The sequence below is a fragment of the Eutrigla gurnardus genome (assembly GCF_963514095.1).
Source record: "Eutrigla gurnardus genome assembly, chromosome: 4".
NCBI lineage: Eukaryota > Metazoa > Chordata > Actinopteri > Perciformes > Triglidae > Eutrigla > Eutrigla gurnardus.
In genome coordinates, this window is record NC_139918.1 from 17,253,653 (window position 1) to 17,274,436 (window position 20,784).

General features: G+C 39.3%; 4 protein-coding genes across 4 annotated transcripts; 3 read left to right on the forward strand and 1 right to left on the reverse strand.

Annotated features, from left to right (window-relative positions):
* Positions 1-1,243: 1,243 nt before the first annotated feature.
* LOC311012839 (uncharacterized protein) lies at positions 1,244-2,526 on the forward strand. The gene is made up of 5 exons (XM_084008589.1): positions 1,244-1,363; positions 1,443-1,539; positions 1,886-2,005; positions 2,100-2,178; positions 2,372-2,526. The coding sequence occupies exons 1-5, from the start codon at positions 1,260-1,262 to the stop codon at positions 2,458-2,460; spliced, it is 489 nt and encodes a 162-aa protein (XP_083864715.1). The 5' UTR covers positions 1,244-1,259; the 3' UTR covers positions 2,461-2,526.
* A 4,738-nt stretch (positions 2,527-7,264) lies between these two features.
* LOC311012841 (uncharacterized protein) lies at positions 7,265-9,145 on the forward strand. The gene is made up of 5 exons (XM_084008591.1): positions 7,265-7,421; positions 7,511-7,583; positions 7,717-7,833; positions 7,934-8,012; positions 8,944-9,145. Exons 1-5 carry the CDS (start codon positions 7,315-7,317, stop codon positions 9,027-9,029), a joined length of 462 nt encoding a protein of 153 aa, XP_083864717.1. The 5' UTR covers positions 7,265-7,314; the 3' UTR covers positions 9,030-9,145.
* A 3,726-nt stretch (positions 9,146-12,871) lies between these two features.
* On the forward strand, positions 12,872-17,678 carry pter (phosphotriesterase related). Its single transcript, XM_084008587.1, has 5 exons — positions 12,872-12,984; positions 13,397-13,855; positions 14,238-14,503; positions 15,826-15,966; positions 16,373-17,678. Exons 2-5 carry the CDS (start codon positions 13,424-13,426, stop codon positions 16,581-16,583), a joined length of 1,050 nt encoding a protein of 349 aa, XP_083864713.1. The 5' UTR covers positions 12,872-12,984; positions 13,397-13,423; the 3' UTR covers positions 16,584-17,678.
* Positions 17,034-19,368, reverse strand: c1ql3b (complement component 1, q subcomponent-like 3b). The gene is made up of 2 exons (XM_084008588.1): positions 18,474-19,368; positions 17,034-18,254 (listed from the first exon to the last, which is right to left on the reverse strand). Exons 1-2 carry the CDS (start codon positions 19,083-19,085, stop codon positions 18,075-18,077), a joined length of 792 nt encoding a protein of 263 aa, XP_083864714.1. The 5' UTR covers positions 19,086-19,368; the 3' UTR covers positions 17,034-18,074.
* Between the last annotated feature and the right edge of the window lie 1,416 nt (positions 19,369-20,784).

Sequence of the window (20,784 nt, forward strand, 5' to 3'; positions counted from 1 at the left end):
ATCGCATTGGCTCCAACTATTAACTTCTCATACCGTTGCGTTTTGATGGTCAATGTTAAAGTATTGTTTGCTGCTACGACAGTTCAACTTACTTTATTAGTCTACTGGCTGATTTAATCATGTAGATAACCCCTCCACATCAGGGGTCATCTCACATTGGCCCTCTAATTCTTTACAGCATAGCTTCCACATTTTTTTTACTAGTTGGCATGAAAATGACGTGTTGTACACAATGCTATATTGTTATTTTCTTTGGCACCGTCTTAACTTTAATGACCTCTTCTGATCGTGACAATGTGTGCTTTTACAGGGTAGTATTCATGAGGGCCTGGTGTCATTTGGGGGAAGTGACATTATCCAGAGTAAATTCATTCTTTCAGGCCATGTTTAAACACTCACTGACAGGCAGGAAGGACGGGGAATGATGATGTGGGTTTACTCAGTGGTGACATAGATGGAGACTTGATAGAACAGCATGTCATTCAGTTAAAGTGGGCCACTGCAGATGAGGCCTAGACAACTCCACCCTCTCTGCAGTCTCAAGATGACACGCTGCAACATTTGAAATTTTGCGGTCAGATGATAGACTTACAAAACCTTTTTCATACTTTAGGTGGTTTACAGGCCTGTCTTTTCCAGGGCAATGACCTCAAACAAAACTAATCTAAATGAATAGAGAATTCCTTATTATAACAAAAGCCACTTAACCTGGGAGGTAGTTGGCCGTCTCTTGTCCTTAAGTGGTGTTTGTATTTGTTTTATTTCTGTTTTTCTTACTGGGCAGGGCTCTGATGGAAAATGGTAGGTAGTTATATGGTTAATTTTATAAATCTATTAATAAGGAAATGTTTTACTTCAAAGTTAAATTTTTGCTCTTTCAGTCACATATGTGATATTACATGTCATATCTGATATTTTAGAGAGGCCTATGAGCTTATATTAGATAGTAAATAACATATCATGTAAAACTGTAAACACACATGCAAATAAACACACATAACTTGGCATGACCTAATTGCTGTGACTTAAGGCATGAGGCATTCTAATTGCCACAAGACCAATAGCTCATATTCTTGATCCGACCAATTTCAATCTGCTTTACTGGTCCTCGTGACAAACCTTTTAGATCTCACTTTTCCTTGTAAATGTATCTACTCGCTCAGTCACAAGCTCACATTTTTCAGTGATACTTGCACTACAGAGCGAGCAACCGGCACACTTTCAATTGCCCCGTTGAAGAAACCCACTTCGTTGCAACCATGAGGCCTCTGCTACTGACCTGCGTTCTCATTGCAGGACTGTTTGGCTCTCCAGCCGCCAACCCTGTACCTGTTCCTTACCATGCTTACTGCAGAACACTCTGGTAAGACTCACTAATCGGCCTCCATCACTGGTTTCTTTGTCTTTCTATTCAAGCTGTGATAATTGCTCTCTTCCTCCAGGCTCTTTGCGATGCCTTGTTCTGATATCGAAACCAAACTGGTGCATCAGATTCGAGCCTTCAGTCCTTTGAATGGCTGCGAGAAATGTCACTATATAGTAAGTTTTGTTGTATTATTGCTTCTCTGGTGTTTGAACGCACACACGGATGTAAAGATTAATTTGATACACTCATACAGTACTCACAGGCTGAAATATACATTTTCTGTTACTCCACTGATCATCAGAAAACATGAATGAAGTTAGATTTATTTATATAATACCAGATCACAAATATGCCTCAAATAGGTTTATAAAATGAATTGCAATGAGAAAAAAACTACTATAAAAGTTATTGATAACTTAAAGTCAAGTTTTGTATTCAGTTCTATCCAGGGGTCCCTTTTTATATTTTGAAGAAAGCGGTGAAAGATGTTTTGTCTTTCTAAGTCTTCCTCCGTTTCAGCTTGTTTCAGCCACCGACTCGTCCATCGAGGTCCACCACACTTCCCCAGACAACCTGCACGTTGAGAGCATAGAGTTCACCCTCCACACCACCGTCCTGACCGGCAGCTGCCGTGTGTCTGTAGGTCACACTGATGTTCGGCCCTTTGCATGAATGACTTCCCTAAATCAAGATGATTACACGTATAAACATATATTTGGCTTGTTTGCAACAGGCTCAGTCCGCTTCTCTCGCATTCAGCAGCCTTTTTGATGGTGGCCTCAACTACTGCAACCTCCACAACCTGCTGTCAGGTGAGAGTCTTCTTCTAATAAAGATGAATTATGTTGTCATGCATCCTGCTACTCTGCGTTATGATTCCAATATCAGTTTTGAACTCTGTAGTGGATACACTTGACAAATTAAAAGAAATACTATGTAATACATAAATGTGGCATGATTTGAGTTCCATCTTTCTGCCTCTGCAAATTCATCTTTTGATTTTAGCAAGTGGCCTGCACTTAGCACCGGGCTTCATGGAGATGACCAGCGAATGGGCTTGCCTTGGCTATGGATTTGCCACCTGTAGAACCTAACAAGCTGGCAGTTACAATTATGGCTGTTGCAGTATTCTTTTGAAAATGTGCAAATGTTCCAGCCCATGCTGATGAGGGTCATGATGATTACAGGCCCCGCCTGTAACTCTGCATATCTGAGTCACATTTTTGTCATTGCTACATGTAAAATGTAAAATTCCTTTCATTTTGTTAGAAATGAAATGAAAAATGTAAATTTACAACATCATGGAAAAAGTGCATGAAACAAAATAAATAAAGAGCAAGAAACAAGTTATGGCGTGTTCATTTTAATGCGTTTCGGTAGACGAATGTCAGCATCATTGTCATCATCATAGTAAACTTTTTTTATTATTATTATTACTATGCAAAATCAATATATTCTGCATGATTGGCATTCACAAGTCAGATGACTTGTACTGGATGTACTTAAAGTGGAACACTACAGGATCAGGAGGCTTGACAGTCAGTAGAACACAGCAGTGGATGTCTATATATATATTATATGTAGACATGTGACTTGTTACATTCACTGATTTCTTTATTCTCCTTGAACCACAAAGACAACGTAGCCTACAGCTGGATATAATAGCTAAAATATATATTGATATTTTAAAACTAACCAGCATAGAAATATTAAAAACAACAATAATAAAACTGGTAACATATGTCCGTAGGCAAAAGAAACCATAGCTAATTGTTATGAATCATAACCAAAGTGACTGGTAAATGCATGTCTGAGTAATATTCCAGCCAATCAAAGCGCTGACAGCTTGACGAAGTAGCAGCAGGTGCTAGCTAACTCACTTCTCCCCGTCATTTCCGGGAAGCTGCGCATGCGCACTGACTAGTAGTGGGGAGTGAGACCTGTACAAGTGATCTGTTAACTCTCATATGGATTTACCAGTGGCTGTTAGGTGATACCTTCAACCATATCAAATAAACTGGGAAAATGTAAATATGTGTTAGGTTAAACATGTTGTATTACAGTATTTCCCCTTCCAAAGTATGTGTTGGACAGTGATATCCTTTGTCCTGAGATCTTTACTTTTCCATGCGTGTTCGGCTTGTGTCAGTCACAGTTACAGCTATCAGACCAACAGAAATTTCCCTGCAGTCTGACAGTTAAACTAAAGCAAGGATATGACGTAATGTAAAATCGACACTATTACCGGATTGATATTACGGGATGAGGGATTACCTTTTGTAATACAGCTGTGAAATTGATCATCTTTCCTCCAGATTCCAGGGTAGCCAGCAGGCTAAACAGGGCCTAAAGAAGAAAGAGAAGGGAAACAACGTAAGCTGATCATTGCATGAATAATTGCTTTAGTGCCCAAGAGTCTTGTGGATAGCATGACAAGTTACAATTGTTATGCATCATGCTTTTGTATGAATAAATATGTTACAGTCATTTGCTGGGCACACCATTAAAATCCCCCATGCAGGTGGAAGGAGGTTTCTGTAAAACCAATGTGGTCCGTCTATTCTTTTGACCAAACAACACAAAACCCAGTGAGCCAAACTTAAATGTTCAAACATAAACTTCAATCTAACTTGTCTGGCCTAACTAAGCTGTTAGTTGCATAAATGGTTACCTTACATTATCTAACATGGTATGCCCAGTTAATATTTTGATCATATTTTCATAAAATTTGCGGTCAGGAATTCAGGAATGTTGGCAACAAGAACACTATCGTTTAAAGCCCAACATTTAGTCAAACAGTAACATTTCCTGTCTGCATAAAGTTTAACTGCTAACATTCTTTAAACCAGGATTATAGCAGCCTTTGTGATTCACTTCCTTGAGGAGCATGTCATATATTCATATATTTAATGACTATGTTCATTCCTTTGTGTGGAGACAGTTAAATAAAAAATTTCTTCACAAACAATGTGCTTATTACTTCACTATCACTTTAACATGTTTTTCAACTGTAACTGACTGTGACTTTACTGTGACCAATGCTGGTCGACATTTCTTACCAAATTTGTTAAAATCTTAATTTCATTGTTGAATACTGGCTCAAAATGCAATCAACTGTTATCACATTATTTACATGTGGCTTCCAACAGAGTTTATCATCGATTATGACACCAAGAAATTTGTTTTCATACAGAGAACAGGTCTCTCTTGTAAATGAGACCCTGGGTCTCAATGAGATTTTACCTGTATAAATAAAGGTTAATAAAAAATAAAATAATACACTCACACACAATACAATTTACTGTGATTTTAACCTGAGTTTTTATTTGTTTGGTGCCAAAGATTATAAACTTTGTTTTATTTAGATTCAGTGATAACTTATTCAAATCAAACCAGTCTTTCAGTTTATTTAATACATTTTCAACTGGAGTCAGAAGCTGTTCTAGATTTTTACCAGAGCAGTAGAGAGTGGTATCGTCAGCAAATAAAACACATTTTAGTCATTTGGAGACATTGCAATTATCATTGACATATAACAAGAATAATTTAGGGCCTAAAAACGGACCCTTGAGAAACCCCACAGGTAACCTTCAGGTGTTTTAATTTTACATTATTTAATTGCACATACTGGTATCTGTCCTCCAGGTAACTCTTCATCCATTTATAAACAATCCCCCTAATGCCATATCTCTCTAATTTATTCATTAATATGCGATGATCAATAGTATCAAATGCCTTTTTTAAATCTATGAAGAAACCAACTGTATATTCCTTGTCATCTATTGCAGTTGATATCCCTTCCACAAGTTCCATCACTGCCATCGAAGTGGACCTTTTTGTTCTGAAGCCATACTGGCTATCACTCAAAAGATTATTTTTCTCAATGAAATTATCAAGTCTATTAACAAATCATTTTTCTGACATTTTTGAGAGCTGCGGAAGTAGTGATATTGGTCTATAGTTGGTGAATTGATTTCTCTCTGCACTTTTATAAATAGGAATAACTTTTGCTGTTTTCATTTTTGTAGGAAAGATAGCAGTTTGAAAGGATAGGTTACAAATGTAGGTTAATGGCTGCACTATATATTCAATGATACTTTTGACTAGAATCATATCAATATCAGAACAATCAGAGGATGTTTTATTTTTAAATTTTCGGTAACAATATCAAGTATCTCTCTATCATTTGTAGCACTAATAAACATGGAGGAGGATTTTTTATTAATATACTTATCTATTTCATTATTGCTTTTTGGCTCAGGAATATCTTTTGCTAGGTTGCAACCAACCTGAACGAAAAAAATCATTAAATTAATTTGCTATTTCTTCAATTTTATCCATAATAATCTATTTATCTTTTACAAAGTATTCTGGGTAATCCTTTTTTAGAGCTCTTTTTAATTATACAATTTAATACTCTCCACGTTTCTTGTGTGATACTCCTGTTCTGCTCCAATAATGTGTGATAGTACTCCTTCTTATTTGTTCTGATAATATTTACTAGTTTATTTTTATATTGATTGAATGACTATGAAAGACTTGTGTTCGGCTTAGTATTTATGTTTTTTTTGTTTTGTTTTAGATAAAATCTTCCAGGTTAGGCTGTCCAGACTCTTGACAAACAGGACAATGATTGTTTGATTCAGTGACTAAATGAATCATGAGGACAATGAAACTGTGATGAATTGCAAACCTCACCCTTAATTACTTTGGATATGGGCTCTCACTGTCATGGTTTTGAAGGGTAATCATGCTTTCCTGTCCTATGAAACCATGTGCCTCCGTTTATGTGCCAAATAGTGAGTTCAGGGGGAAGGTGTTATCCACATACAAGTAAAACCTTCTAAAGAGGACTGGGAATATATATATATATATATATATATATATATATATATATATATATATTATTATTATTATTAATAATATCTTTGATCCAAACTAGTCTGGACACAAGTATATATAACATGCTAGCATAACATTATGCTAGCATTTACCGAAAATCTTTATATTGATTTGGGGACGCCAGTGCAGGGTAGCTAGCTAGTCTTGTTGTTATACTTGCTGTTATATTACATTTACAATCTTGTCAATCGTACTTAATATTGTTGTCTTCGTCGTCTCGCTAGCATAGCGTTAGCTTTTTGGCTCATAGCTGAGCCAAAGGTTTCCATGATTGCCTCAAGTCATATTGTCATTTCTAAGGTTCATCCTATTTACTGGAGCAGTGAACACAGTTTCCGTTGCACAAAATATGGGATGGAAATTAGCATTAGCACTTAGGGAAGCATTTAGCATTTAGGGAAACTAAGTTGTGGCATGTAAAAAATGTTGTTGCAAAACTCATGAAATAAAAATGAATGGTCTTATTCTTTTTCGTTGGCAAGTGACCATGGTAGATGGATAATAATGGTCGGGCATATATGTCTTGTTTTCTTCAAATATAGGAGTACATTGTTTCTATAGACATTATTGCAGCATTTAAAACATTAAGTAGCCTACATTAAAACCAAAATGTGTTAAAAGTCAATAGTTGCTGTATAAATTAATGAAATAAATGCTTTTATATTAGTTAATCGCTGAGAAAGATTTGAATATCAACAAAACTTGGAAGATAGAAGTAAGGATTTATTTTTAAATTGTGTTTTGTTTTTTTGCTTTTACTATTTTCTGAATTTTTATCGACCAAACAATAAATCTTAGTTGCAGTTCTCATGAAGACAAACAAATATCCTAAAATGCCTGATCCGTTGAGTCCAACCTTGTTGGTGTGAAGGATGCCATGGAATTCAAGTGAAGTGTCATGCAAATCACTTTTCCATGGGTCCACATGACAAGCCAATGGTCTTCAAGTTGTTCCGTTTCATGCGATCTTCTATAAAAACCCTGACTGCCGATGCATCCACACTGTCCTGCACTCTGGATCTCTGGAACAAGAAACAAACTTAATCATGGCTGTGAGGAGTTTGGTTGTTGCCTGCGCTCTCTTTTTGGGAATGTGCATTGTCACAAATGGAGGACCAACTGATACAACACACGCTTTCTGCAAGATTGTCTGGTAAGACGTCTTCTGTTTGTGATCAAGTTAGATTTTTCCCCTCAAAACAAATAAATACATAGACAGTGACCTATACCTTTTCTCTTCAGGTTGTTTGGAGTGCCGTGTGATCAAGTTAACATGGCCATCGTGACTCAGATGAAAGCCATGGGCTCATACAAGGTGAGAAACAAAAAGTAGAGACATTTAGTTTCACATGGATTTATTTTGGTGACTGTCACATAAGTGTACTACGTCTTATTCCGTCTACTTAGTACGGATTTTCAAAACGCTCTTTTTTCTGGTTCTGATCCAGCTTGGCCCAGTGACTGCAGCCCTTGTTCAGGCCAACCACACCTCTGCAGTCGGCCAGATCGAGCGTGTTAACTTCACTATGATTGCCACAGCTATGAGCCTGGGCTGCCATGTAGAGGTGAGACAGCTACCTTTCTATCCATCACATTAATAGATGGATTGTTGCGTAAACACCATTAGGAAATGTTATGAACATGCTTTATTTGGTTGCTGTTCAGGGCTCCTCTGTGTCCGCATTCTGGTTCAGCCTTTTGGATAACGGCACCAACTACTGTAACCTCCACAACGTAATACAAGGTAGGTGATTTTCACCCAGTGATATTATTTATGATATATTTTAACTTTATAAAACGTACTTTTCAATTTTAATCTCTACCATTTGTTAACAGTGGTTAGTAGAGTAGCCAAACAATAGAGTCACCAAAATAACTACTCGAGTAAGAATACAAAAGTAGTAAATAATTAAACAATATTTACATTTGTAAATAATGAGTTGCTTCAGTAATTATACAAAAAAATAAAGAAACAAAACACAGGTAAGACTAAGGCAAAACTACTGTGTTTGACCTCCCCCAAATACTTCACACCCAATACATCTGTTTGTGATGACAAGTCATCGTCTCCTGATTAGATAACCTGCTACATATACACCAAACAGTATTCAGTCCGTATCTTTCAAGTGTGATCACAAAATATTAAATTAATATTATACTAGTAAGTAGACCAGTAAGTAATTCATTATAAATATATTATAATAAATTAAATATTAAACTATATTTTTTGCTTTTTGTCCCCTGTTTATATATATAGATCATGTGTATTGTATCAAAATGTAAATATAAAAGGTGTCGACATTTTACTGTATCCTTAAACTTAAACTTTAAACAAAACATAAACTTTAAAATCATGTGCATATTTTGGTCTCTCCTTTTCCGTCTCTCTTAGTCAGTCTACACCAGTGACTAGTTAGTCCTAGTCAGGGGAAGAGCTGACCACCTTCCTCGTAACATTTCATTAATGCATAACATAATAAATAAAGTAGCGTGATGATTACATCCACTGTAAAAGAGTAAAGGTAATGATTTTTCTCTAAAAATCTACTCAGGAGTAAAAATAATTTAGAAGTACAATTTAGGCTCCAAAAAGTTACTTTTTAAGGAGTAAATGTAACTCGTTACGACCCACATCTGATTGCTTATCATTGTTTTTCTGTTTCCTCTCTGTACAGGAAGTGGACTCAGCAAAGCTCCAGGCTACGTGGAGTTCACTAACGAGTGGCTTTGCCTTGGAGTTGGACTTTCTGCATGCAAATGAAATTGTTTGTGAAATCTGAAATGTGGCTTTTGTCCTTTGTTTAAGTTTAAGTTGTGTCCTGTCATACAGATGAAGAGACTGGATTTACAAAATAAAATCTACATTTGCAATGACAATGTTGTCTTTTTGCTATAGCACTGGAGCTCACCATTGTGTTCTGAATTAAGGCCATTAATTCAGTTTTTTAATGATCAGTTGTTTGTGGGACACATACGGGATACAATAATAATATGAACATGTGGAGCTGATTTATAGAGACCTGATTAAAGTGTAACTTCACCTCCAGATCTTTGCCCATCTTAATCAAAAGTAGCTCAATTAAGCAGCAAAAGTACAAAAAAGTAAAAACAAGAGACGCTGTGGGAAGAGGTGAGGAGGCGGGTCTGATGAAAGGGCTTTACTATATTCCATGAAGAAAATGAGTCCCAAATGGTCAACTCTATCCCAGAATTAGCCTTGCCATATAAGGGCCAGTTATAACTAAAATGTCAAAAATCATTGCAAAATTTTATAAAACAAGAAATATCCTTAACCAGAAGTCATACACTTTATTGTTCTCTGTTACTTCCATATATGACCTACTGCGTCAAGATATGGGGTAACGCATATAAAACCAACACTCAACCTTAGTCATAGTACTCAGAGGCTGTTTGAAATCAGAGAGAGTCGGTATGAACTGAGGGGATTAGGTGTTTTTAAAAAAACCTCAAATAAGAACTAATATTAAACAGCGATGTATTTCTGTCAGAGGTGTTAACCTGTGGAATAACTGTGATGATGAAATAAGAATGTGTAGTTCGATTTCCTCTTTCAAAAATATGTTTAAAACCAAAGTACTAAAATAATATATAAATTTGTTGTGAAAGTAAATGCTTGTTTGATCTAAATCCTTATGGTATAGTTCAGACCATGTAGTCTAAAAGTTGTCTTGTTGAATTTCTTTTCTCATTCGTTTTGGTAAAAAGGGTAGGCATAATAAGCATGAGCTTCAGCCTACACCTTTTCGATTAGCACTCCTCATTGTATTATGTATTTGTGTATATTAAGTAAATTCCATCTGTTGAGAAGGGGGGGGGGGGGGGATGAAATGCTAATCGAATAAACTGAACTGAACTGAAAAAAAAAATAAAGTTGTCTGAAAGCACCCCAAATACCAGGACAAATGTGTAGTACTTTTTCTTTACTTGACTATTTTCTTCCCATGGAGCTTTATACTTCTACTCAACTTATTTAAGAGGGTGATATTGTACTTTTGAATCCACTATATGTTAGAAAGCTCAATTTGCTTTACAAAGTACAGCTAAAGTGATTAGTGGATTCATTGACCAATTGTGATAATACATGCAATTTTTCATGCAAAATGTGGTATAGGGTATGTGAGGATTTGCTGCGTTTCCTTTTCATGATCTCAATTTATTTTCAATAATAATTGTAAATTTTGTTATATTGGTTTGACAAATATCACTGCGACGGTGTCCTTTTGGGCTCTGAGTAATTGTGAAACCATTCCTCCATATTTTCTGACTTTTTACAAACAAATCAATCAATGAATCAGGAAAATAATCAGCCGGTGAATGCATGGTTAAAATAAGCATTATTTGCAGTACAATTGACCGTAAGAAAAATGACAGAAAAATCCTGCTTTTATTTTAATTAATAAGAGTAATAATGTAATGATATAATATATAATAAAATAATAGTCATGTGGGACACAAAATCGGATGTTTTACTGCCACGTCGAACTGCAAAACATGTACCTCATTTCTGTCTGCAGAGGGCACCAGAACACAACACTCAGTCACAGTGATATCCAGACATGCAAACTTTGTCTGCCTTGATGGAGTATGTACTTGATGAAAATCTATATTGCAGGAGATTGTTGATATAAAAATATATATAAAGAGAGAAAGTAAGAAATGCAGTGTTTAAAATTAGTTCAGTGGTGGGTTTAGGGCTCTTATAGAAAAACAAACCAATAAAAGATGAAAAGTTGTCCGAGCTGTGTGTCAGGAGGTCTGTTCACATGGGAGAAGTGCCTTTTAGTCATCCCTCTCCTTGAGAAGCTCCCTGTGGTCATGTCTGTCTCAGACATGTCAGCCATACAGATGAACGGGAGTGACAATCTTCTCTTGTCACTAATGAGAAACCCTGCGGACTTATGATTAACAGCATTCCAAAACGAGTTTGCCATAAACAAAACAAAAAGATGTATGTTCTTGAGTTGCTAAATTATTTTTGCATCCCCGTTGACTTGCTTTTTTTCCATGTGTTGCCGTCACAGTGGCTGACTGTATTGATTTTGTCTTCCAACTTATTGTCAGTAGTGTGGCTTAGTTGATTTAAAGACAATTCTAATCTCAAGGCCTTGCTTTGTACAGAGCTATGTCAAGTGTTTAGCTTCAGTTTTGTATTGTTTTTACTGATTCATACCTACATTCAATTGTGTCTACAAACTATAAGTGAGAGACAACAGCACAATAAACACTAAGGTTAAGATTTATTTATAATTAAACATCTTAGATGCTTAACAATAAAGGACAAATGCCAGATATAAAATACAGACAAAGGATATAAATGAAATAGATATTTTTTATAAGTAAATAAGACTAAGCAAAGACTAAGCAAAGGGCGGGTGGGTTTCAAGCTCTTTTATAGTAAATGTATGAACAGTTTAGGAGCCACAACGTCAACAGCACAGTCTCTTTTAGTGGAGCGGGTATACAGCCGACATGCAGAGCTTTCAAAGTGGTCAGAGTAATCAGATTTATGTCATTTTATGAGGACCCAGCTTGAAGAAGTCCCAATCAGAGTCATTTCAGAGCACCGGGTCAAAAGCTTTGCAGCCAATGTGTTGCAAAAGCAGCATTCTTGACCTCAAGGGATACGTTGCTAAAAACCTGTGAGAAGGGGAGGGACCGTCATCTAGATGGGATGAAATTGTCCCTGCATGCCCTGAACCTCATCTTCCACATCTCAGCCAATAAAGACTATGGCGATTTATCGAGCCTTCAACATGGATATAACGGCTGCACGTCTGAGCCGTCATCTTGTCATCAAATGGATGGCATAGGCTCCACAGTATGTGGTCTTTTGCTCAGCTGTTTGCAGGGATGGTCAGCGCTGTGATGACTGTTCACAGGGCAGTTCCCTGCAACAGCAGAACAAATGCTGGTGTGGAGACCATCTGGTGAGTGAGGAATACAGAAATATGGGACACAGTCTGTCTCCCAAACCTCGCATCATCTTCACATGGTCTCCATGATATCAGCCCTTTTTTAATGGAAGCTGGTTAGAGTTATGTGTTACTTAGTGCTTTTTGCATTCTGCCACAGTGCATAAGAAAACTAAATCTATATATTAACAGCTTGATAGCATTTAAAATGAAGATTTTAGGAATATTTGTTAAAAACACTTTAATAATGACTTAGTTTTAGTTAATATTTACAGATATGTCTTGCTGTTGGCTTACTACAATGTCATAAAGCTTTTTGAGACTTTTCACAAACTTGTAACCAAAAAATTTTTCTGATTAATGACTTCTAACTCATCTATAGAGACCATTAGGAATAATTTACTATCACTAAAAAGCCATAATTACCACTTTAAAAAGCTTAATAAAGGGTGGACTTTTATTCACGTATTATTTATATTTGTTGTAATATTTTGAATTCAGTTGAATCATTATTATATGTATTATATAGTTAAGGGTCCAACTTCATAGGCTACTTACAATCTTCATCTTTAAGGGTTTTATTTCAGTATTAAACTGATTTAATCACGTTGCTCGTATTGGATTGTATCAGCTCTGCTGTCAACTGAACTATGGTCTCGTGATGTCTCGCGATGATTCACACGTATCGCACTTTATAGCTCTGCTAATCTGTAAACGGAGCATATCTTGAGTTCGGCTGGTGGTTGACGTGGACCGAAACAAGGAGCAACAAGTGAGAACAAGGTCAGCAGTTTGTCAGTCAAAGGTTTAGATGCATTTTAGGATTTAAATCGATAACAAGTTTCCGCCCCTCGTGCAGCAGCTCTGTTTACTAAACGCTGTTTTCGGTTCCGTTAACAGTTACACATATCGTTGCTCTCCATGAGTTTAAGACTAGGAGCACGTTGACGTTGCTGGTGTTTTCCAAACCGAGCCAGGGACGAAATAAACTCAACTCCTAGACGGACCTTTTTGTCAGTTCTAATAAAAACCAGGTCTTGTTCTTTGCAGTCCAAAGGTCCCTGTCACCGTGACGTCAGCCTGCTCAGCGCGTGTTCAGCCCCTCTCTCATGTCTGGTCTGCAACAATGTTGCCAAACAACATTGTCCATTGTTATTTGTCAATTTAAATAACTTAATAAAATTTGTATTTTCAGGTGGTTGGAAACCCCCGAACACCAGTCATGTCAGAGTTGAGTGGGAAGGTCCAGACCGTCCTGGGTCTGGTGGATCCGGACCAGCTGGGCCGCACCATGACCCACGAGCACCTGACCATGACGTTCGAGTGCTGCTACTTTCCTCCTCCTAAAGGCGACGAGGCGGTGGCGGAGAACCCCTTCCAGATGCAGCACATGCACTGGCTGAGACAGAACCCCTACAGCTGCCACGAGAACCTGCTGCTGCAGCAGGAGACCGCCGCCGTGCAGGACGAGCTGCTGGCCTACAGGAAGGCCGGCGGCGGCACCATAGTGGAGAACACCACCACCGGCATCGACCGGGACCTGCCCACCCTCAAACAGCTGGCCAAGAACACCGGGGTCCACGTTATCGCGGGGGCAGGGTACTACGTGGACTGCACCCACACCGAGGCCACCAAGAGAATGAGTGTGGAGAAGGTGAGGCCACAGTCTTGAGCGTACCAGCAGCCAGTTTGGCCAAAATCTGGCATGCGTGGCACGGGCCCTGACTGTCTCAGTCATAAGACAGGAAGAGCTTCCTGCATCAATTTGTTGTGCCGACGATTTGATACATCACCCATTCTCTCAGCACGTTCTGTGTTTCTAGTGAAGGATTTCTTCTGTGTCTTTTAATTGATTAGGACGGGTTCCTGCCTGCTCAGTCGAGCGCTTCAGCAGTAACGCGCTGAGAATGTGCAAGTGATCCTCACGGATGTTTAGATGTTATCAATCAAACTTGATGTGCTCTGTTTGAAGGGACACGTCCAAAACGGCAGAGAAGAGTTAGTTTTAAAGGGTCTCTCTTTTCCTGCCCCGTCAGCTCACCGACATCATCGTCAGCGAGGTGCTTCACGGGGCCGACGGCACCGACATCCGCTGTGGCGTGATCGGAGAGATCGGCACCGGCTGGCCCATCACGGAGAGTGAGACGAAGGTGCTGAGGGCCACGGCTCATGCTCAGAAGCAGCTCGGCTGCCCCGTCATCATCCACCCCGGTAGGAATCCTGCAGCTCCAGCTGAAGTCATCCGGATCCTTCAGGAGGCCGGTGGTGACATCAGCAAAACTGTCATGTCACACCTGGACAGGTGAGAGCTCCTTGGAAACGGGTAGTTAAGAGGAATACATACATTTTTCATCTGTAATCATCTGTAAATATCAGCTTTTTAATAGTTACAATCAGAATCATGGCGAGGTTGCTATTAGTCCTCCCTACTGCCTGTCCCACATCCCCTCCCTGGCCTTTATGTTCCCTATCGATAATAAAAAATATTATGAATTATTCATCATCTCGTGAATATCTCTCTAACACAGTTCTTGTTTGGTGTCACACAGTGTGAAATATTACCCATCTCTTCTCCTCTGCCTACTAGCCCCATGACCCCTCCCTCATTTCAACTGTTGCTCCGTCTTGTCTTTGCCTTATTTGCTTATATATTTTTTTCTTTGGTTTGTTTGTATTTCTTTTCTGTAAAGCATTTTTTTGTGTTTGGAAAAGCGCTATATAAATTAAATGCATTATAATTATAATAATTATTATTATTATTAGTCATGTTGTTATTGACTATGAATATGGTCATGTTTCACAGTCATTGTGTTAGAATGTATTAATGTGAAATATAGAAAGACTAATAGCTAAATTGAGACTAGCGTTTTCTGCATTGTAGATTGATGCCATTCATTACATCAAACCAAACATCAGAGACATGTGGTAAATAAACAGCCGGCTCATTCATTTTTAAATTGAATAATTAACTTGTATTCTATTTATCAGTGAATGCGAAAATTAGGGGGAAATGGTAAATAATATGTCCATGGAAGTCTGATTTTTAAATATTATTTTGAAGAAACACAACACACTTACATTGTTTTTAATCCTCTATAAAAAAAATCCCCTCATTGGTTTCTTCACTTTCCATCACTAGAAACATTGTCTGAGCTGCAGTCGATGCAAGGAAACCTTGTTCTCTGTGAACGGCAGTGATCAGTCTCCTCTTTCAACAAGAAACATAACTTTTGACTGTATGTGGATATAAAATATCCATCATATATAAATATACATTTATCAAATTTACATCAGTTTGAACTGAGGTGCTCTTTGAAAACAAATCTGGTCATTCTTTGTTAAAAATATTTGAAAACTCAAAACTAATTGTAGAGTAAAATATTTAAGCACAAAAAATATTTTTTTCCATTTCTAATATACATTTCTTGTCCGACAAATGTTTTTGGTTCATAACGTCGATTTGCGTGCTATTTTACCAACTTCGTTCAAAATTGCTATTCTTCAATTGCATTGAATATTGAGTTAAAAAATAAATAAACTGCTGATAAATTGGATAAACGGATCTCTTTCAGAATGCTGCGTGTTTCACCTTCATTGTGATACGCTTCTCTTCTCTTCCTGCAGGACCATATTTGATGACGGAGAACTGCTTGAGTTTGCGGAGCTGGGCAGTTACCTGGAGTACGATCTGTTTGGAACAGAGATGCTGGATTACCCGTACAACCTGGAGGTGGACATGCCCAGCGACAGCCAGAGAGTGAAGACGTGAGTAGCACTGCTCAGAGTTCAAGTGTGGGGAGTTCAAGTTTTGTTGTGCTTAGAAGCTGCCAGATGTGAACAGAAGTGTAGCCACATTGATGTGTCCACATACGACATTTAAATCTGAGGTCAGATCCATCTTAAATTGTATTTGAAAAGTATCTCAATACGTTCCCTCTTGTTAATGTATGTTTAATTGAGTGAAAAATGTCGCTTTTATGTTTGAATCCATGTGGAGCGTTGCAGTGAAAGGAGCAGCGTGTGTGTGTGTTAGAGATTAGTGATACATGTTTGGTCCGTACATACAAAACACGGGTTTAACAACAGATGAATCAGACTGGTCATTACAGTATGTCAGCCGTGTTGTGATGGAGTCGCCTTGTTTGTTCACCGTTTCTTTGTACGTGCTCAGCTTGGCGTTTCTCGTGAAGGAGGGCTACGACGACAAGATATTGGTGGCGCACGACATCCACACTAAGAACCGCCTCACCAAGTACGGCGGCCACGGCTACTCTCACATCCTGAAGAACATTGTGCCCAAGATGCTGATGAGGGGCATCTCGCAGCATCAGGTGGATAAGATCCTCATCGACAACCCGAAATGCTGGCTGACCTTCAAATAAAGCAAACGGGGAGACCCAAGGAGGGCGTTTTCGGAACAACCAAAAATGAATACTTTGATATCTTTGCAATAATCACAGTCCAAACCAATGAGTTTACGGTGTTCGTGCATCGTTTTGTCTTTTAATGTCAATGCTGTGAAATGTTTAGCAAAATGTTTCTTTCAAATGGAAAATAATTACAGTCTGTTGTTACATCCAGCTGAAAGAGTTTTAATTAAAACTTGATTTTAATATATTTTTAAATATATGATCATATTATTCACTTTGTAAGCAAATAATATGAAGGAGCCTCAAATTAAGAATCCCGTTTGTCACCAAAAAAAAAAGGCCTTTTTCCCACCTGCACAAATGTGAACGCAATCTAAAACAAATACTTTCTTTTCTCTCATGGTGCTCCCAAGTATGGTGCTAATTGTTTTTTGTTTCTGTGTCGTTGCATTGTATTTGGAAGTGACAAAATAATGAGCGCGTCTGTAATCAGTATGCCACTCTGCTCTCGTCACAATGCGGCTGTGGTAGATGAGTTGTCCTGTTGCCCCTCAGTGGGTGTCTGGGTGTCTATGGGAGGCTGACTGGATGAAGGACGTGCTCTCCTCTCATCTGGGAACAGGTGGCCTCACAGGGGGATTTCACCACATGATCAATGGCGCCATCGCCCCAAGTGACTGCGTGACGTGGAAAAACTGTGCAACTTTGACTAATCTTCTGAGAGGATTTAAAAAAGTGAGCAAGATTTCATTTTACATGATACTTTGCACATTAGCTGAGCGCCTTGACTGGAGCAGATCGATGGACGTGGAGGAAACATTTCTGTCAGCGTGACTGTCCGGTTTTGTGATGGTGACTAAGCACCAGATCACCCCGTTGACCCCAACCAGCTGTCACACCGAGACAAGAAAAATGAGCTGCGACGATAAATGTTGTGACAGTGCTTCAATTTGAACATCAGAAAGGCCCATTACAGACAGTTGAAATGTCTTCGTCTTTTCTTTTTCGTATAATCATGCATCACTACGGCTTTGAACATTTTCACTCAAAATGCAACAACTATCAAATATTTCTTTTGAAAAATAAATAAAGCACACATGGACTAACTACACTGAACAGAGTGGTGATTATGTGAGTATAATATATTTTTTTTTTAGCAGCTATTAAGTGCTGAAGGTCAATACAATGAAGTTTCAAATCTAAACTCATACAGTATGTGTTACCACAGCAGCATGTACAGTATGGTTGACATTCATTTGTAACCCTAAATATCAATCTGACAAGCTGGACACTTGTAACATTCATTAGTATTCTGTAGTTAGTAAGTACAGTTCTTTTTTCTTTCTTCTTTTTTTTCTCTCCGCACGACGTCCTCCACAATCTTTCTGGACTCTTTTAGCAGTATGGGAATGGTGAGCTCTGCCTCTTTAATAATCCAACTGACATCGAATTGAGCATGAGCAGTGAAGCAAACTATTAATGCGGGGCAGCTCTTCCTGTGTTTCAGTCGGCGTACAGCATGAAGCCGGAGAAGGTGCTGTACTTGTTGTTGTTGCCCCCGTGCGCCTTCCCGCCGTCCAGCTTGATGTAGATCTCGTCCCCGGGCTCGAGGTGCAGGACGACACTGTTGCTGGCGTAGTCGTAGTTCTGGTCCGCGTCTTGGGCGATGGCGCTGGCTCTCACCTGGAAAGCAAAAAAAAAAAAAAAAGGACATGAAACGTATGTTTTGAATTCAGAACCGCGAACAGCTCCTTTTTGGCGCGTCGTTTTCCGGGTACACCCGTGCGTAAAACTCGTGCGCAAAATGCTAAAAGTACACATTGATGAAATGATGGCTTTCTCACTGTCAATTGTAAACACAGACTTAAGTGTTGTTACATAGTACGTCACGAAGCGTCCTACCTGGTTGTTTTTACAGAGGTCAGCCCACATGCTGGTTCCGTCTCCGCCTCGCATCAGCACATGGTAAACAAAGAAGTAAATCCCCGGTATGGAGCAGGTGAATTTCCCTGAAGAGGGGTCGTAGTGGTTGCCCAGATTTGTGACTACGTCGTCGAATTTCAACACTTCGTATCCCTCGTGCTGCTTCTTCAGTCCCGCATAAAACGCGATCTTTGGGATCGTGTTGTAAGTGGCAGCGCTGATGGCACCGTTGGGCCCATTTGCGCCAGGTGATCCCGGTGGACCCGGTGCCCCTCTGACTCCGGGAGGACCAGCAGGTCCGGGTGGCCCGGGCTCGCCAACCGGACCCCTCGGACCCATCCTGCCAACGCGTCCCGGCTCTCCTTGAGGACCTTGGATGAACGTCGGGAGCGACTGAACCAGGCGGTTGTCTTTGATCGGGTTGGTCGCCTTGGCCGTGGCCGTGGTCGCGGTCCCGTGGGAGTCGCACACCATTTGACACGACCCGAGCATCTCGTAGCGGGCGGGAGTCCCGGCGGTGTTCACCACGACCGGGATCAGGACCACCAGCACCAGCACCAGCGCGACGCCACAAACACCAGTTGCGATCATCTGCGCTCTGCGGATTCGCTGCGTTCTCCGGAGCGGATGGTCTTCCAGCCTGCTTGTGGGCGACGTTTTTGCAGAGGGAAGAATTTCACCTGCTCTGGTTCCCCACCGCAACTTTTAGAGATAAAATAGTCCTTTAAATCTTTATGCGCAAAAGTAAGCATCCACAACTTTTACGCGCTGCCGTGTCCGCCCAATTGATTCATCTCAACTTTCCCCCTGCGACGAAAACTACAACAAAAAGACTTTCTTATAGGGAAAAAAAGTAACAGCCTGGTGGTTACGCAGCCCCCCGAGTCGGCTGCACAAGTTTGGCCACCACGGTGTCACAGGAGAGAATGGGCAAGAAACGAACGGTTCCCCGCTTCTGTGTTTGGAGAGTGAGGGGAGGGGTGGAGGTGATGGATGGGATAGAATCCACGCGTTTCTTCAATCAAAAGGGAGAAAGGGGAAATATACAAACACCGATGCAACTTTAACGCTCCGAAACGTGACTCCTTTATCTTATGTATTTGTTTGTGGAGTCAGGGAGCTCCTTTCAATCACTCCAACTGCGGTTTTAACACATTGCTTTTCTAATGACGGCTGTGACGTTACATCCCACACCATGTTATTAGAGCTCGCCCAAACAGCTCTAAAGGTCTAAAGCATAATTAGGCCTATTAAAGACAAAAAGCTATACACCTTTGGCACCGAGTCACACCTCAATGGCTCCCCGTGTCCAATTTATCACTTGGAAAAAAAATCTATAGAGCCACTGAAAGGAAGGGGGGAGTCAGTAGGAGCTGGCAGTGAAGGATGACTTCACACAAATATACAGATGAAATGACTGAATGCTGGGGCGTTAAGAAGGGAAATAGAATGAGATCTCTTACTTCGTTATTGATGGGAATTCACAAATATGTCAAAAATTCAATAGTTGTAATGTTGTAATATGCCTTAATTAGTCATAGTTTTAATAAAACATGTACAGCAGAATGATCAATGGTTTATAAATTGATCCAAACAGGCCATATTGATTTTGAACATTTAAAACAAAACATCCGCACAGTGGCCTTTGTAAGGTTTGAGTGATGAAGGGCTAATTGTTGGCGAGGAGGGCAGATGATGATGTGCTCATGAATGCAGAGGCTGTCACTCTGTGTCGATGGTATCTCACTGCAGGTGGAGAAATAGATGAAGAGGAAGTGAAAACACCAATAGCCTTCTGTTGGGGAGGAGCACGGCTTTGATTGCAGCCCGAATGAGATTTCGATGAGAGTCACAAATGCAACTGAATCCTGATCTCAAAAAGTGCCTTACAGAATGTTGACATGTTGAAGATTAACAACTAATAAGCTGTAATAGCTACTTTGCAAATATCAAAGAGCTTATTCTGTCACAGAAGAAGTTGGTAAAATGTCATAAGATATGCAATATGTAAATGCAAGAGCAGGAATGTCAAGGACAAATAAGCAAATTATATTACAAGAATTTGAAAATCATGTCAACTTAATTAACTAAAACAAAACCATGTACAAACAAAAAAGAAAGAAAGAAAGAAAGAAAGGGGCGTATTTTGTTGGGACTTAAGAAAGAAAGATGCAAAACATTTGCCATCATGTTGCCGAAAAGAAGAGCGTCTCCATTTAATCAATAAAGAGACACCGTTTTTAATACATTTACAGTAAATTGTAGTTTTTGAAGAAAACTTTAAACTAAT

What these genes read in the sequence shown, in the direction of transcription:
- LOC311012839 (XM_084008589.1), top strand. Translation starts at nt 1,260, where the DNA reads ATGAGGCCTCTGCTACTGACCTGCGTTCTCATTGCAGGACTGTTTGGC. An exon ending in CCGGCAGCTGCCGTGTGTCT is followed by an intron (nt 2,006 to 2,099) that starts GTAGGTCACACT and finishes TGTTTGCAACAG; the next exon opens with GCTCAGTCCGCTTCTCTCGC. An exon ending in CCTCCACAACCTGCTGTCAG is followed by an intron (nt 2,179 to 2,371) that starts GTGAGAGTCTTC and finishes TTTTGATTTTAG; the next exon opens with CAAGTGGCCTGCACTTAGCA.
- LOC311012841 (XM_084008591.1), top strand. Translation starts at nt 7,315, where the DNA reads ATGGCTGTGAGGAGTTTGGTTGTTGCCTGCGCTCTCTTTTTGGGAATG. An exon ending in GCTTTCTGCAAGATTGTCTG is followed by an intron (nt 7,422 to 7,510) that starts GTAAGACGTCTT and finishes TTTTCTCTTCAG; the next exon opens with GTTGTTTGGAGTGCCGTGTG. An exon ending in GCCTGGGCTGCCATGTAGAG is followed by an intron (nt 7,834 to 7,933) that starts GTGAGACAGCTA and finishes GTTGCTGTTCAG; the next exon opens with GGCTCCTCTGTGTCCGCATT.
- pter (XM_084008587.1), top strand. Translation starts at nt 13,424, where the DNA reads ATGTCAGAGTTGAGTGGGAAGGTCCAGACCGTCCTGGGTCTGGTGGAT. An exon ending in AGAGAATGAGTGTGGAGAAG is followed by an intron (nt 13,856 to 14,237) that starts GTGAGGCCACAG and finishes CTGCCCCGTCAG; the next exon opens with CTCACCGACATCATCGTCAG. An exon ending in GACAGCCAGAGAGTGAAGAC is followed by an intron (nt 15,967 to 16,372) that starts GTGAGTAGCACT and finishes GTACGTGCTCAG; the next exon opens with CTTGGCGTTTCTCGTGAAGG.
- c1ql3b (XM_084008588.1), bottom strand. Translation starts at nt 19,085, where the DNA reads ATGATCGCAACTGGTGTTTGTGGCGTCGCGCTGGTGCTGGTGCTGGTG. An exon ending in ACCTCTGTAAAAACAACCAG is followed by an intron (nt 18,255 to 18,473) that starts GTAGGACGCTTC and finishes TTTGCTTTCCAG; the next exon opens with GTGAGAGCCAGCGCCATCGC.